Source organism: Ostrea edulis, chromosome 5 (genome assembly GCF_947568905.1).
Source record: "Ostrea edulis chromosome 5, xbOstEdul1.1, whole genome shotgun sequence".
Taxonomy (NCBI): Eukaryota; Metazoa; Mollusca; class Bivalvia; order Ostreida; family Ostreidae; genus Ostrea; species Ostrea edulis.
In genome coordinates this window covers 59,196,693-59,209,331 of record NC_079168.1, presented here as the reverse complement: position 1 = coordinate 59,209,331, position 12,639 = coordinate 59,196,693, and the positions used below count along the sequence as shown (strand labels likewise).

At 33.6% G+C, this 12,639-nt stretch overlaps 1 protein-coding gene across 1 annotated transcript; it reads right to left on the bottom strand.

The window, feature by feature from the left end:
• Nucleotides 1-5,618: 5,618 nt before the first annotated feature.
• Nucleotides 5,619-11,730, bottom strand: LOC125651907 (ADP-dependent glucokinase-like). Its single transcript, XM_048880750.2, has 5 exons — nt 11,209-11,730; nt 9,919-10,109; nt 9,728-9,824; nt 9,444-9,580; nt 5,619-9,155 (listed from the first exon to the last, which is right to left on the bottom strand). Exons 1-5 carry the CDS (start codon nt 11,538-11,540, stop codon nt 8,485-8,487), a joined length of 1,428 nt encoding a protein of 475 aa, XP_048736707.1. The 5' UTR covers nt 11,541-11,730; the 3' UTR covers nt 5,619-8,484.
• Between the last annotated feature and the right edge of the window lie 909 nt (nt 11,731-12,639).

Here is a 12,639-nt window from a genome sequence, read left to right as displayed (position 1 = left end):
CAGCGTTGAGTAAACGTTGCTTTTCAACGTTGAGTCAACGTTTTTCAACGTTGAATTTTGGTTTTATATGAAAGGTGAAGCAATGTCACATATCAACGTTGTTGCAACATTGTTTTCCAACGTTGAATAAACATTGAATTTTGGTTGTATATGCAAGGTGAAGCAACGTCAAATATCAACGGTGTTTCGATCAACGACATATATCAATGTCACTTTTCAACGTTAAATAAACGCTGTGTATGAAAGGTGAAGCAATGTCAGGTATCAACATTGCTCTTCAACATTGAATATTGGTTGCATATAACGTTGAAACATCATGAAATTTCGATGTCATTCTAAAGATATTTGGTTGAAGCAACATTGTAAACAGGTTGAAAATACATTGACTTTAAACCTTATGATGTAATAAGATATTAAATGACTGAAGAAAACTTCCAAAAATTATCATTGCACTTCTATGTTCGAAAATGAATTACTTGATGTCAATGTCTAAATACATTCCCCTACACTTCCAATCAATGAAATAACTTTCTGGCAAGATAGGTGAACAGAATTGACAAATACCCTTTGTATTGTGACTGTTAATCATAACATTACACAAAATTGAGATCAATAGCAATTACATTTATTCAAGAATTAATCATGATAAAAAGACATACCGATATGTGTAACAAAAGCAACTCTCACACTGCAAAATAAGTCCTTATTAAAGGCAAAATAAACCATGATTTGTCCAAAAGTGAACCATAAGCCACAAGTTCGCACAACTGATTGGTTACTGCTGTTCTCGTGAAGATTTCTATAAGATGGAAAAAAGTTGAAATGGACAAATAGTTCACAAGAAACGTTTTCTCTAAAAAAAGTTTTCCTTCATCCCAGTCTTCTGGAATTGCAGCTGTAAAAAAGATCAAATCTCGAGACATTTGAATTCCAATGTTTATCTACATGATTTATGGTACTGCAGTAAGTCAAACTTTACTTCATATTTGGCTAAACCTTTGCAAGGAAGGCAAATTGCAATATAAACAAGTTTTCATTTATATATATTCAAATAATATTTTCAAGTGTCCTTGAATACATGTACGTTTGCGATTAAATATGCATCTAACTAATGAAAGGTGAAGATTACGAACAGTGATCCATCTCATAACACCTATAAGCAATACAAAATAGAGAATTGGGCAAACATTGACCCCTGGATATACCAGAAGTGGGATCAGTGTCTAGGAGGAGTAAGCATCCCCTGTTGACCGGTCACACCGGCTGTGAGCCCTATATTCTTGATCATGCAGGCAAACAGAGTAATCTGTAATCAAAATTAGTGTGCCAAGAATGGCTCCGATCAAGATACATGATATTCAAATGAAAATTATTCAAACGTGTTCCACAGATACATATATTTTTTAATATTTCATCTTATATTCATTTACCATCACTCCTTTCCTTTTCCACCTCCACCAATACGTCCAGGTGCATACTTTAAAAAACGTCCCATTTCATCATATATCTTTGTTTCTGTGGTATCGCGGCGGCTCTGAATGATGCTCTCTTAAAATTGTATCATATGAAATAAATTAAACACACAATATTTCAAATGGTTGTACAATAAATTGATTTAGTAGGTACCTTCTTCCTTTTTATGAACAGTAAGATGTTTCACTGACTATGCTGAACTTTAAATTTATAAAATTTGATTTTAATTCTGATTATGTGTACCTTTGATCAGTTTGCATACATTTGTAGAAACAAATGCAAATTTCCCCTTTTCCCCCTTCATGTTCATTTTCGCCATAAGTGCATTTGTCATGCATCTACAAAAAAGAATGAATAATAATAAATGAACCACAAATTAAATAATCTCAAATTAGTATGTGCTTATGCAACAAGAATTGGGGAGGAGGTTATAGATATTTTAAATTGGCATTTCTGTTTAACAATTTAATTCTCTATCCTTTCACACTTTTATATAGCATTTTTGACATGTACGTCTCCTGCAGTCATTCCTCCATTGTCCTCATTCTAGCTTTCTAAAACCAAACAAATACTCGTATATTCTGTTGAAATTATTCAAATTCAAAGAAAGTTTAGCATGAAGATTTTCTTTTATTCCTTTCGATTGAGTTTCTAAAATATCAATAAAAATAAGTTGTTATTTTTTTAAAGTTTTTTTTTTAAATTTTACTAGTAAGAATATCCTAAAATATTTTATAACATTATAACTCATAACATAATAAAAACCAACCATTTTGGCTTGTAATTCTACGTCCTTCAATGAATCAATGAAGGTGAGAAATAAGTTGTTATTTTTTAAAGTTTTTTTTTGTATATTAGTAAGAATATCCTAAAATATTTTATAACATTATAACTCATAACATAATAAAAATCAACCATTTTGGCTTGTAATTCTACATCCTTCAATGAATCATTGAAGGTGAGAAACTCTTCCATATCATCATATTCTTGGATCACAAACGGATCCTCGCTCCCTGATGGCCCACCCAAGTCTCCTCATCTAGCAATGTCTCTTATTTCTAAGAGTAACTGTATGACTTTTCTCTGAAATCCTGATTTCAATGACACTCATGAGAGATGAGAATACCACTGAATTAATCATTATAAAGTGTTTACAAAATCTATAACCACCATTAGCATTAAGATAGAAAGATACATTATGTTCAAGTTCTACAAAATAATGAACGACTTGACACTCACTCTCAGTTGACATGGGGTATCCACCAGTACTTTTATTTGTGGATGGTAAAGACAATTACATCTAACCTGTCACAAAATCATCAGAATTCTTCCTCTTTCTATAACGCCTTGCTGGTTCATCCTCCTCCTCACTTGAAGTGAACTCCTCTGTCGTCGTTAGATCATATTTTTCACACTCTCTTTTCTTTTTTGCAAAGAAAACAAAGACACGTGTATGACAAGTTCTGCATGAATGATGAATCCTATTAAAAATTTATCAAAATGTTTCTGCCATTTGTAGTTCACCAAATACGAAGGTTTATTGCTGAGACGAAATCATAACACTGGGTTGTGGACAGACAGACGAACAGCTTTCTGAATAAGGTTAAGAAAATACAACCGAAAGTAATTTTATAATCGGGGGGAAAAAATGCGAATCATACAATGTAGATTTTTAGCGATGGTATTATTTTCTGTTGTATGTCCTCTGATTCCATGCAATGTGGCAATCTTTGAGATTCGAAAATCAAAATAAATATATCATATTGACATTTCATACCTGACGAGAACTTCAGCTTGACAAGTTCAAACTTTAGCCAATTGTCTTAATTCAGGACGTCTCATTTCCTTCATGGCTTTCAGGACATTTATTCCTTTAGGCCACATGACATATATTTGTCTTTCAAACACATGTTGGGATAATACCCTCCTCCTCATGATCATCCTCTCTCCAAACTGCTCTACTCCAGATGTTTTCCATTCTGGAAGAATATTTCACAGACATCTTGTTACCAATGAACGTGGCTCATGCACATTTAATTACTTAACAAATATGTATTAAAAATATCTATGCACACTTACAAAATCAAATGTTTTAAGTTTGAATCAGTCCAAGTTTACAAATTATTAGACTTCTTGGCACACTGATTTTGACTACGGATAACTCCGTTTACCTGATCGAGATATAGGGCTCACGGAGGGTGTGATCGGTCGACAGGGGATGATTACTCCTCCTAGACACCTGATCCCACCTCTGGTGTGTCCTGAGGTCCGTGTTTGCCCATATCTGTATTATGTATTGCTTATAGAAATTATGAGATTGATCATTGTTCGTTATCTTCACCTTTCACTTACATGCATGTATACATATATGAAATGTGTTTTCCAAAGTGTTGACTACCCGTAACATTTGCAAATTAGTTTATTTAAATCTCCATTCTCACAAAATCGCTCTATTCCATGAAGCATAGGAATCATAACATGACCCCCCTCATAAGGAAGATAAACAATTTTCCTCTCTATGTCAGCATGCTCAACCAGCATTCTTTGATACACAACTCTACGTGATGGAACAAAGTATACATCTAAGAAGCTAGAATTGCATGGGTTAGTGAAGAAGTTGGTCAGGCTTCTTCTGCTTATCATGTCATAAACATACATTTGGTCATTTCTTTTCTCTCTTATGATGACAATCCTATTGTTTTTCAACATAAAACAGCTATATCCTTCTTCCTAGTGGCTACGTGTAGATGGGTTTCTCTTGATATTTGTTGACATCTTGTTTTCTCTAACTCCGTAGGATTCTGTGCCTTTCTGACACTCTTCTTTAACTTTTGCATGTAGTTTTCAAATGGAAATGCTAAAATTTCATTCAGTGATATGTCAAAATTTTCTAATCATCAGCAAGATGACAAAGGGCATGAACATTATATGAGCAAAATGTTTCCCCATACTTATTCTTGGCATTTCTAACAAAGTACAAAAGGAGATCTCTTGCATATCCTATATATGTGATGCATACATTCCCATCAGAATTTGAGAGAATGGACATGGCGATTGTAAAGGACAGGAAATGTTTATAAACATCCCCGGAGACAACATTTGCTCAGGTGAGCTAAAAAGCAAAAAACCAGACTGGGATTTGAACCTGGGCCCCCTGAATCGATCTCCAGTCAGGTTTTTTACCAACTGAGCTCTATGGCCATTGGCGACGATTAATTTGTCCGACTGCCACACATTCATTGCATTTGTGAAATGCTAACTGGACCTACTGTCTTAACTGGCCCTAGAAAGGCTAGCTTTATCATGGTTCTTTTACCTGAAGTAGGTAATTATAACTTTGTCACATGATAAGAAATTAATTTGGGGTGGGTCGGTGAAATCTAATCTAAACTTTAGCAATGACACTTCTTTGAAGAATATATCACTTAATGAGGATGAATGCTATTATTTTCTAGATTCAAAGATCATTACCGTTACATAATTAGTATTTAACCTATACTTTTACCCCTAAAATAGATCATAGTGCCAATTCAGCTGAAATGCAAACTGAACTAATATTCCTCCGAGAGGAAGCTTGTGACTAAATTTCAGGGCAATATCTGTATCCATAATGAAAACAAGGTTTTTCTTTTAAGTGATACTATGACCTTAACCTTTGACCTTGAGAAACAATAAGCATCCTCCACTTCGCATAAGGTGTATCAAGTTAGATGGTCCTAGCCCCAACAATTCAATCTGTATCTTGCCTACGATGTTTTCTACTGAGCATATTTTTTAGACTTTGACCTTGAAGAACAATAGGCATTCTCCTCTTGGCATGAGGAGTATGTGTACCAAGTCTGATGGTCTTATCTCCAATAATTCGGTCTGTATTCTGCCTACAAAGTTTTCCTATTAAGTGATACTATGACTGTGTGACCTCTGACTTTGAAAAACAATAGGCATCTTCCTCTCATCATGGTGATCAAATGTACCAAGTTGTAAGACCTGTAGCTTACAGTTCATTTTGTATTTTGTCTACAAGGTCCGCACAAGCAGATGGATGATGCCATACCATAATACACCCTGTCTTTGACAGGCATATAAAAAGTGATCATGAAAGCCCACTTGAGCTTTAAAAACCATATGTTCATTAATAAACAAGATTCACTATCATTAAAATTTACTGTTCCATAATGAATGACAATACAATATTACATTTGTTGATAGGTCTGATATAAAGTATGATGATATGTATTTACAGAACACTTTTGAGTTATTATTGAACAATGACCGTGCATGAACATTCACATCATAATCATTATACACTTGTACTGGTCATTAAAATTTATAAAACAAGATTTATCAAAAATCAGAAAACTTCTTTGCATTTCATATGGATTGTGGTGGCATTCTGCATTAGATATTCCTCATCATATTGTGGTTCTATGGCATGAAATGATTATCACAGATCGCTACATCTATATATGATTAACATGCTCAACCTGAACATTAATTTACCGGTAATTTGCTCATTTCTTTCAAATTATTATGCTATCATAATTGAAATTGCTAAAAATCACAACAATCACAGATGAAAAATTTATATAAAGTATATCAAGAAAAAAGGACAATTAAAATGGGACAGAAGTGTATCTCTACTCAACTGTAGTAATAATTGCTGGTGTAACACACATGTTGATTCATTGAACGTCCATACTAAGTAGACACCAGACAAAGTAATCATTTGATTAACATAGAAATATAAATACTGTATATATCAGGTACCTCTGGTAATATATTGGCATTTTGGTGGACGACAACAATTCACCAAAAGTTCCATTCATTTTAATTATCATTGCATATAATGAAAATTGTACTGAAAATAAAATCCAATATTTCGAATGACTTTTTGTGATAAATCAGCCAAATACTCCAAATACCAACAGTACCAAAATGTACATTATATAGAATAAAGATTTTAAAACGAATTTGAATTGAAGTGGCATGGTAGGAATTAATGTCATGACAACTGCAGGTCAAATTCAGTTGTATGCATCATCACACAATTGCTGTAAACTCCTTTGGGAAAGTTTATTTTCAAAATTCATCAAAGGTTACTTCATTCAGCTGACTATGGTAATTATGTTACTGATAATTTCATAGTAATAATAATGTAAACTTGAACTTTACCAGCTCATTCAATACCTGACAATTAGATGACTTCTAATCATTATAATTTTCAGGAATGTTAAGATTGTGAAATTTTCATTGCTAGTCAATGCTAAATTTACCCCTTTGCTTTGCAGGATGCAAGATTTGAGATCACAGATGCATAATCTAGTCATATAAATCACAGATAAACGGTCCTACAATGAACAATCATTAACTAACAACAGTGGAATTTACACCTCTTGTAAACGTAAGAAATAAATTTCATTTTTGAAAATAACTTAAATGAGGGCATCAGCTGTTATGTTCCCAATGGCATATTTCATGAAGTGTGTTAGCGCTTCAAGAAAAGTAAGCCGACATGAAGCAGTGCAGTTCATACCCTCATGTATTTTCAAAAATGAAACTTAATTCTTAAATTTACATTCTACTTACATTTCTGCCAAAATTCCCAGCAGAGTCATTAGAATAGACATATTATATTTTATCAAGATTCATGTATGCATACAACTGCTGCATGTTCGTGAGAAAATGGATATCATTACATTTTGTTAAGATATCAAAGCTGAAACTCAAAACAAGCTTTGACAACTTTACTTCTTAAACAGAATCTCTTTTACATACAATTTGATTTACACACATTTTTACACACCTTTTATTTTTACTTATTGACTTACATACTTACTTTATTTTTAGAAATTAACAATAATATATTTTGGTGTTAATCGACATAAATCCGCAGTTATAAATGCGCCAAAAGCACCAAATGAAATACACGATATAATAAACAAATGCAGTAAAGCTCATTCATAAGGAACTTGGTTATAAAGAAATCTCAGTTATACGGAATAATTTAATTCTTCATGTAATGAACTCAGTTTAATATAAGGAATTGTCGGTTATAAGGAAGTCATTTTCCTGCCTAATCATCAATTTAACAAGTCTATCTATAATCCTCAGTTAAAACATTATCTTAAAATATATTAATTTTATATCAATAATACAGGCAGCATAGAATCATAGAGAATAAATTTTTCCATATATTAATGTTGTTTACCAACACTGCATGTTGAAATATATAAGGAGCATGTGCCTGTAGACGTATATTTTACAATAACTAAGGAACCTTTTTGTAAATATAAACATGCAACATTCTTATAACAAATCAATACAGGTTTCACCAGAAATTCCACATAAACAAAATTTTACTCATATAAATGAACAATAACAAGAGGTACTGTGAGCAATGCTCACTAAGAATACCCCCCGCTTACCCCAATCTCCCAAAGGGTGTTGGTAATGGGTATAAACTACCTCTTTTCTGAGTGTATAAAACAAATGGCATGACAGTGTATAAAGGTGTGTGATATTTGTTTATGTAATATATGTCTCTTGATAAAGACGTGGGTTGTGTCGAAAATTTTAGTTTTAAATAATCAACAGTGTCGTGGCCTTTTCAGTGCTTATGTGTGTGTGTGTGTGGATCATACAGCTCTTTGGATGAATAGGGTATGTCCTCATTTGCTCCGCTTTTAACATTGACTGGCAAGCCTAAAAACCAAAAACATGTAGTCTGCGGCGTAAATACGTTTGTAGATTTAGTGTAGTTGTAGTGCTAGGTGTATTTATATGTAGTTTTTGTTGTTCTGTTATCATTCTCTGTTAATATTGGCCACATAATGTAATTCTTTTCGTTTGTCCTGAAGAAAGGACAGCTCGTCCCGAAAATTTAACACACACAAATAAATATATATATATATATATATACATAGAAAATAATTAAAATTTCCCATCTCAACATTTAGCTATCAAGCTATTCCACCACTGTATTTTAAATTCAATCTCCATTCTCCACTCTCATCATTCCACTTGAACCAGTAAACCAGCGGATGAAATATTGTCGCCACCTCCACCTGTCTGAACCACTTTGGTACACACCAGAACTGGAGCCACACAAATCTGATAATCCTTTTCCTCCCAACACGAAACTGGTCGGTTTTCCTCAAGTGGTATCCGTTGAGCAGACTGGTAAGTGCTTGTGGAAAATGAGTCGTCCATAATAAGTCTGGCTTTTTCTGTGTCAATGTAATTAGAGGCACAGACATGCCTGAAAGCTGTCAGGGAAGCTTTGGCTGTGGCATGCATCGTTTTTTTCCACTGACTGCCTTTTGTTGTCAATATAGCTTGATATGCCAATGTGTGGACATGAATCCTTGTCAGTTTTCTCCTTCCTTCCACTTCTTCAGTTTTACTTAAAATGTTGTATACCTGTCTCATTTGGTCCAACACTGAGGCAATTCTGGGATAAGCATCAGCTACCAATGTCACTTTACCCTTTGTTAAAATACTAACCAAATTAGGTAATTCTTGCTCATTCATACCCAGGGAGTCTGAGTACAAAACAACATTGTCGCGTATTTCTCTCAGCAATGCTTCATCCGTAAATGAAGCCAGCTCAAAATGGATACTTGTTTTTTTTGGTGTTGATGCTAACAATTTTTTCAGTTTGGTCAATCTTTCCATCCTTTCTCCTAAAATAATTATTTTTCAATTTAAAAAGTAAAAATAAATCTTTTTAAATCAAAAAATTCTAATGCTGAAATTGTTAAATCACATACACAAAATAATCTCAAACATAGAGAGGGTACTTGACAATAAAGTTGATAATTCAAAATATTCTTTGTAAACCATTGCTTTAAAGTTTATTCACAATTTGTATGTGTATGTAACTAGCATAATCACTGGATATTTCTTAACTATCTGCAGAGTGTGGAACTTGAAAAATTAAAAAATTTCCCTCAAAATTTTTATTTTTATACCTTCTTGAAAAGGGAAGTTGTCCAGCATTTGCAAGCCTCCAACAACCAGTGCTGAAGGTTTAAAAGACTGGATCTCAGCTTCCAGCCCCTCCAAAGTTTCTATATAAGGATTGCTCTCATCGCTGTGTACAATCAACCTGAAATCAAATTTTACGATTTGATTTCAGTCACTGGTGATATTTGTACAAATTTACTTCTTTTTTTACCAATACCTTGTTTTATACTCCAATCGAACAATTTAATACTACAAAACTATAAAGGAATATTATTCTTATGTTAGATACCTATTAGCCCTTGGAGAGGTAAACTTGCCCCATTTATCACCTGATTTATATTCCAGTAACAGATGAATATCATTTACATCCAAATCATCTCCAACCACTGCAAGTAAAATGAGATCAGATATGGTATACCACTTGGTACACTTCATTGCAAATTTAAGAAGCTTCAAGAAATTTCTAAAATCATCTCAAACCTTTGACAGTGTCAGGTAGAGTTTGCCTGAGTTCTTTGGTAAACCTTGCCCCCAGTAGCACCTCTGCTCCCTCATTTGCCATCCTCCTTGCCATGACTGGAGCATTTCCTCCAAGGATGGATTTATGGTTAGCCATGGAGAATGCTGTATCAGTCATTTCTTTAAATAATGTGTTGTTGCTAACAAACCTCCTACAAAAACATACTGCTTCTTTACATTTACTTCATGAAAGGTTCAAAGGTTGTTTTTAATAAAAGTATTACAGGCATTGTAAAGTAGCACAACCTTCTACAATTTATGTATTCGCCATTAATTTTATTTCTCTACAATGTGACAAAGGTATCTTTTATTTCAAATGAAGTGCAAAGGCACCAGGGCTGTATAGTATACATTGAAATAAAAATTTCAACAGCATACATTTTATTAAATCAGTACTTGAATACAATAGAAATATTTATTGGCAAAAGACAATTACAATGGTTAGCAAAGGTTCATACATTTTTCATCAAAACAACATTTTATTGATTTTTCATGATTTTGTGAAATGTCAGTCAATACTTATAGGTTATATAATTTGAATGGGAAAATATGACGACCGAGTTTTTTGGCGTGTAGACGGACCGAGCTTGCGATTCTGGAAAACTTTGGACTGGAAATTTTTTCTTTGGACTAGTTTAAATTGTACCTACTAGAATCAATTCAGCAGGACTGATGATGTAAAAAGTTAAGTTTAGTTTCAAACCCTTCACCCAACTAAAATCAACTTGCCCCACTTAAAACTAACTTTCCTCAACTGGATTACTAACTTCCTTTCATGCTACATATAGCTCATCCAGACACCCAAGATTTCTTTTTGTGACACTTTTGATATACAAATTAAAAAAAACAAAACAAGAAAGAGTATGTACTGGTACTCAAAATTAAGACATAGAGTGAGCTGGTGATAAGATGTGCAGTTTCATATAAAGTATCAATCTGTAGTGTGAGTGTGGAATTAAAGAATATTGGCAAGGGTATTGGTTGGAGAGCAAGTTGGCATTGGGTTGAGTTGGTTGTCTAAAGGCAAGTTAATTTTCAGGTAGGGGTAGTTAGCTTTAAGGTGGGGCAAGTTGGTTTTTAGGTGGGGGTGACTTGATAAAAAGTGGGAGTGACTTGTTGGGGTGATTTGCTGATGGGGCAACTTGTCTGTAATTCAGACTGAACGTCATATATGAGGTCTTATGCAATTAAGTAAAATTTCATTTCCATACTTCAAGGTCCAAAAACTATCTTATTGAAAAGTGCACATACTCTGCAGCAGCACCATGTTGAAAAAAGTAGCCAAACAGTTGAGACACCTCGTCCTTTGTTGTCACAAAATCATAATGTGTAGGATTACCCGGTGCTTCCAGTTTAAACTTGTCTATAAATGTCATTCCATCTACTATCAAATCCTCGCAACCCCCGAATCCTAAAGCTACGCGGGTTCTAGGGGCCTCAATTTCTTTCTCTGCTCTCAGAAGCCCTGACAAAATGTGGTTCATTCTATCTCCACTCGTTAAGCTTTTATCAAAATAAAGTTTTGCTAGGTATGCAAAGATAATCACTAGTGCAGAAAATACAGTAAAATTTTTCACAGACATTTTGTAGGAACTGCAATGAAATTCTAATCCAAAGTCAAATACTTTACGAATTTTTTTTTCGAGAATCACCTAGTTTTAGACTCTCTGTTTCTATGATACGTAAGATATCCTTAGGCTTAGAGGAAAGAAAATAACGATTGTCTGAGTTTGCCAACGTTGACTACATACCGGAAACAGTTTTCAACATACTAAACATAAAACAAAGACTGTAAAAGTAACATCTCCGGGTTTTGCGCAATTGCCCTATAGCTATTCAAATTTCAAGTGATAGTACAAATCTCAGGTTTATTATCAAATCTACCATGAACGAATTATTAAAGCTTAGACATACAGAGAGTAATCAAAGTACTGAAAGACGGGGTCAAATTATTCAATGCATAACTTTCAGAAATGGTGCAGTTATGTTAATATGACAATTCACGTGAAAACTCTCCAGACAAATACTTTAATCAGACAAAGGTCTTGAAATCCAGATTTACGTACAACTTCCTATTCGTGTTTTTGATATAAGAAAAGAAATGTTCAAACTCGAAATTTTCTTGAAGTCTGTTCCTATTTTATGGTCACGGTTTGAGGCCAAAACGAATATCTAAAGGAATTATGCTTGTATTGTGACCTCCTAGTCTTGTGGCCAGTTTTGTTTAATCAATATGATCCAGAACTCGATAGTCTTGGTTATCATGTCGCAGAGATAGTTCCTTCCTTATTAAACCTCAATATTCTTGGTTTGTATCTTATAGTGACATTTTAACTTGTGCACTTAGCTCTTCAGCTATTCATAGCTAAGTCAGGTGCTGTACTCTTGTGAAAAAGCATGAATGCTATAATAAAGTAAATGAAAAGAAATATAGATAAAGGTATGGAACAAAGTTTCATACTGTCAACAGAACAGAAAGATAACATATGATAGGTTAACATATGACAGTATATGTTTAATAGCTTATTTTGTATGGACCAACATAATGAAACCAAATGTTAAAGATAAAATTGGTAATGGCATACTTTGGAATTACACAATACAACCTGTCAATAACACATGGAAGGTTAAAATCAAGTGGACATGTAAACACTCCAATTCTTTATTTAGTAAAGAAAATTT

Coding starts and splice junctions, on each gene's coding strand:
- LOC125651907 (XM_048880750.2), bottom strand. CDS start 11,540: ATGTCTGTGAAAAATTTTACTGTATTTTCTGCACTAGTGATTATCTTT. Junction 10,110..11,208: donor CAACATGGTGCTGCTGCAGA/GTATGTGCACTT, acceptor ATGTTTTTGTAG/GAGGTTTGTTAGCAACAACA. Junction 9,156..9,443: donor CAACTTCCCTTTTCAAGAAG/GTATAAAAATAA, acceptor TAATTATTTTAG/GAGAAAGGATGGAAAGATTG.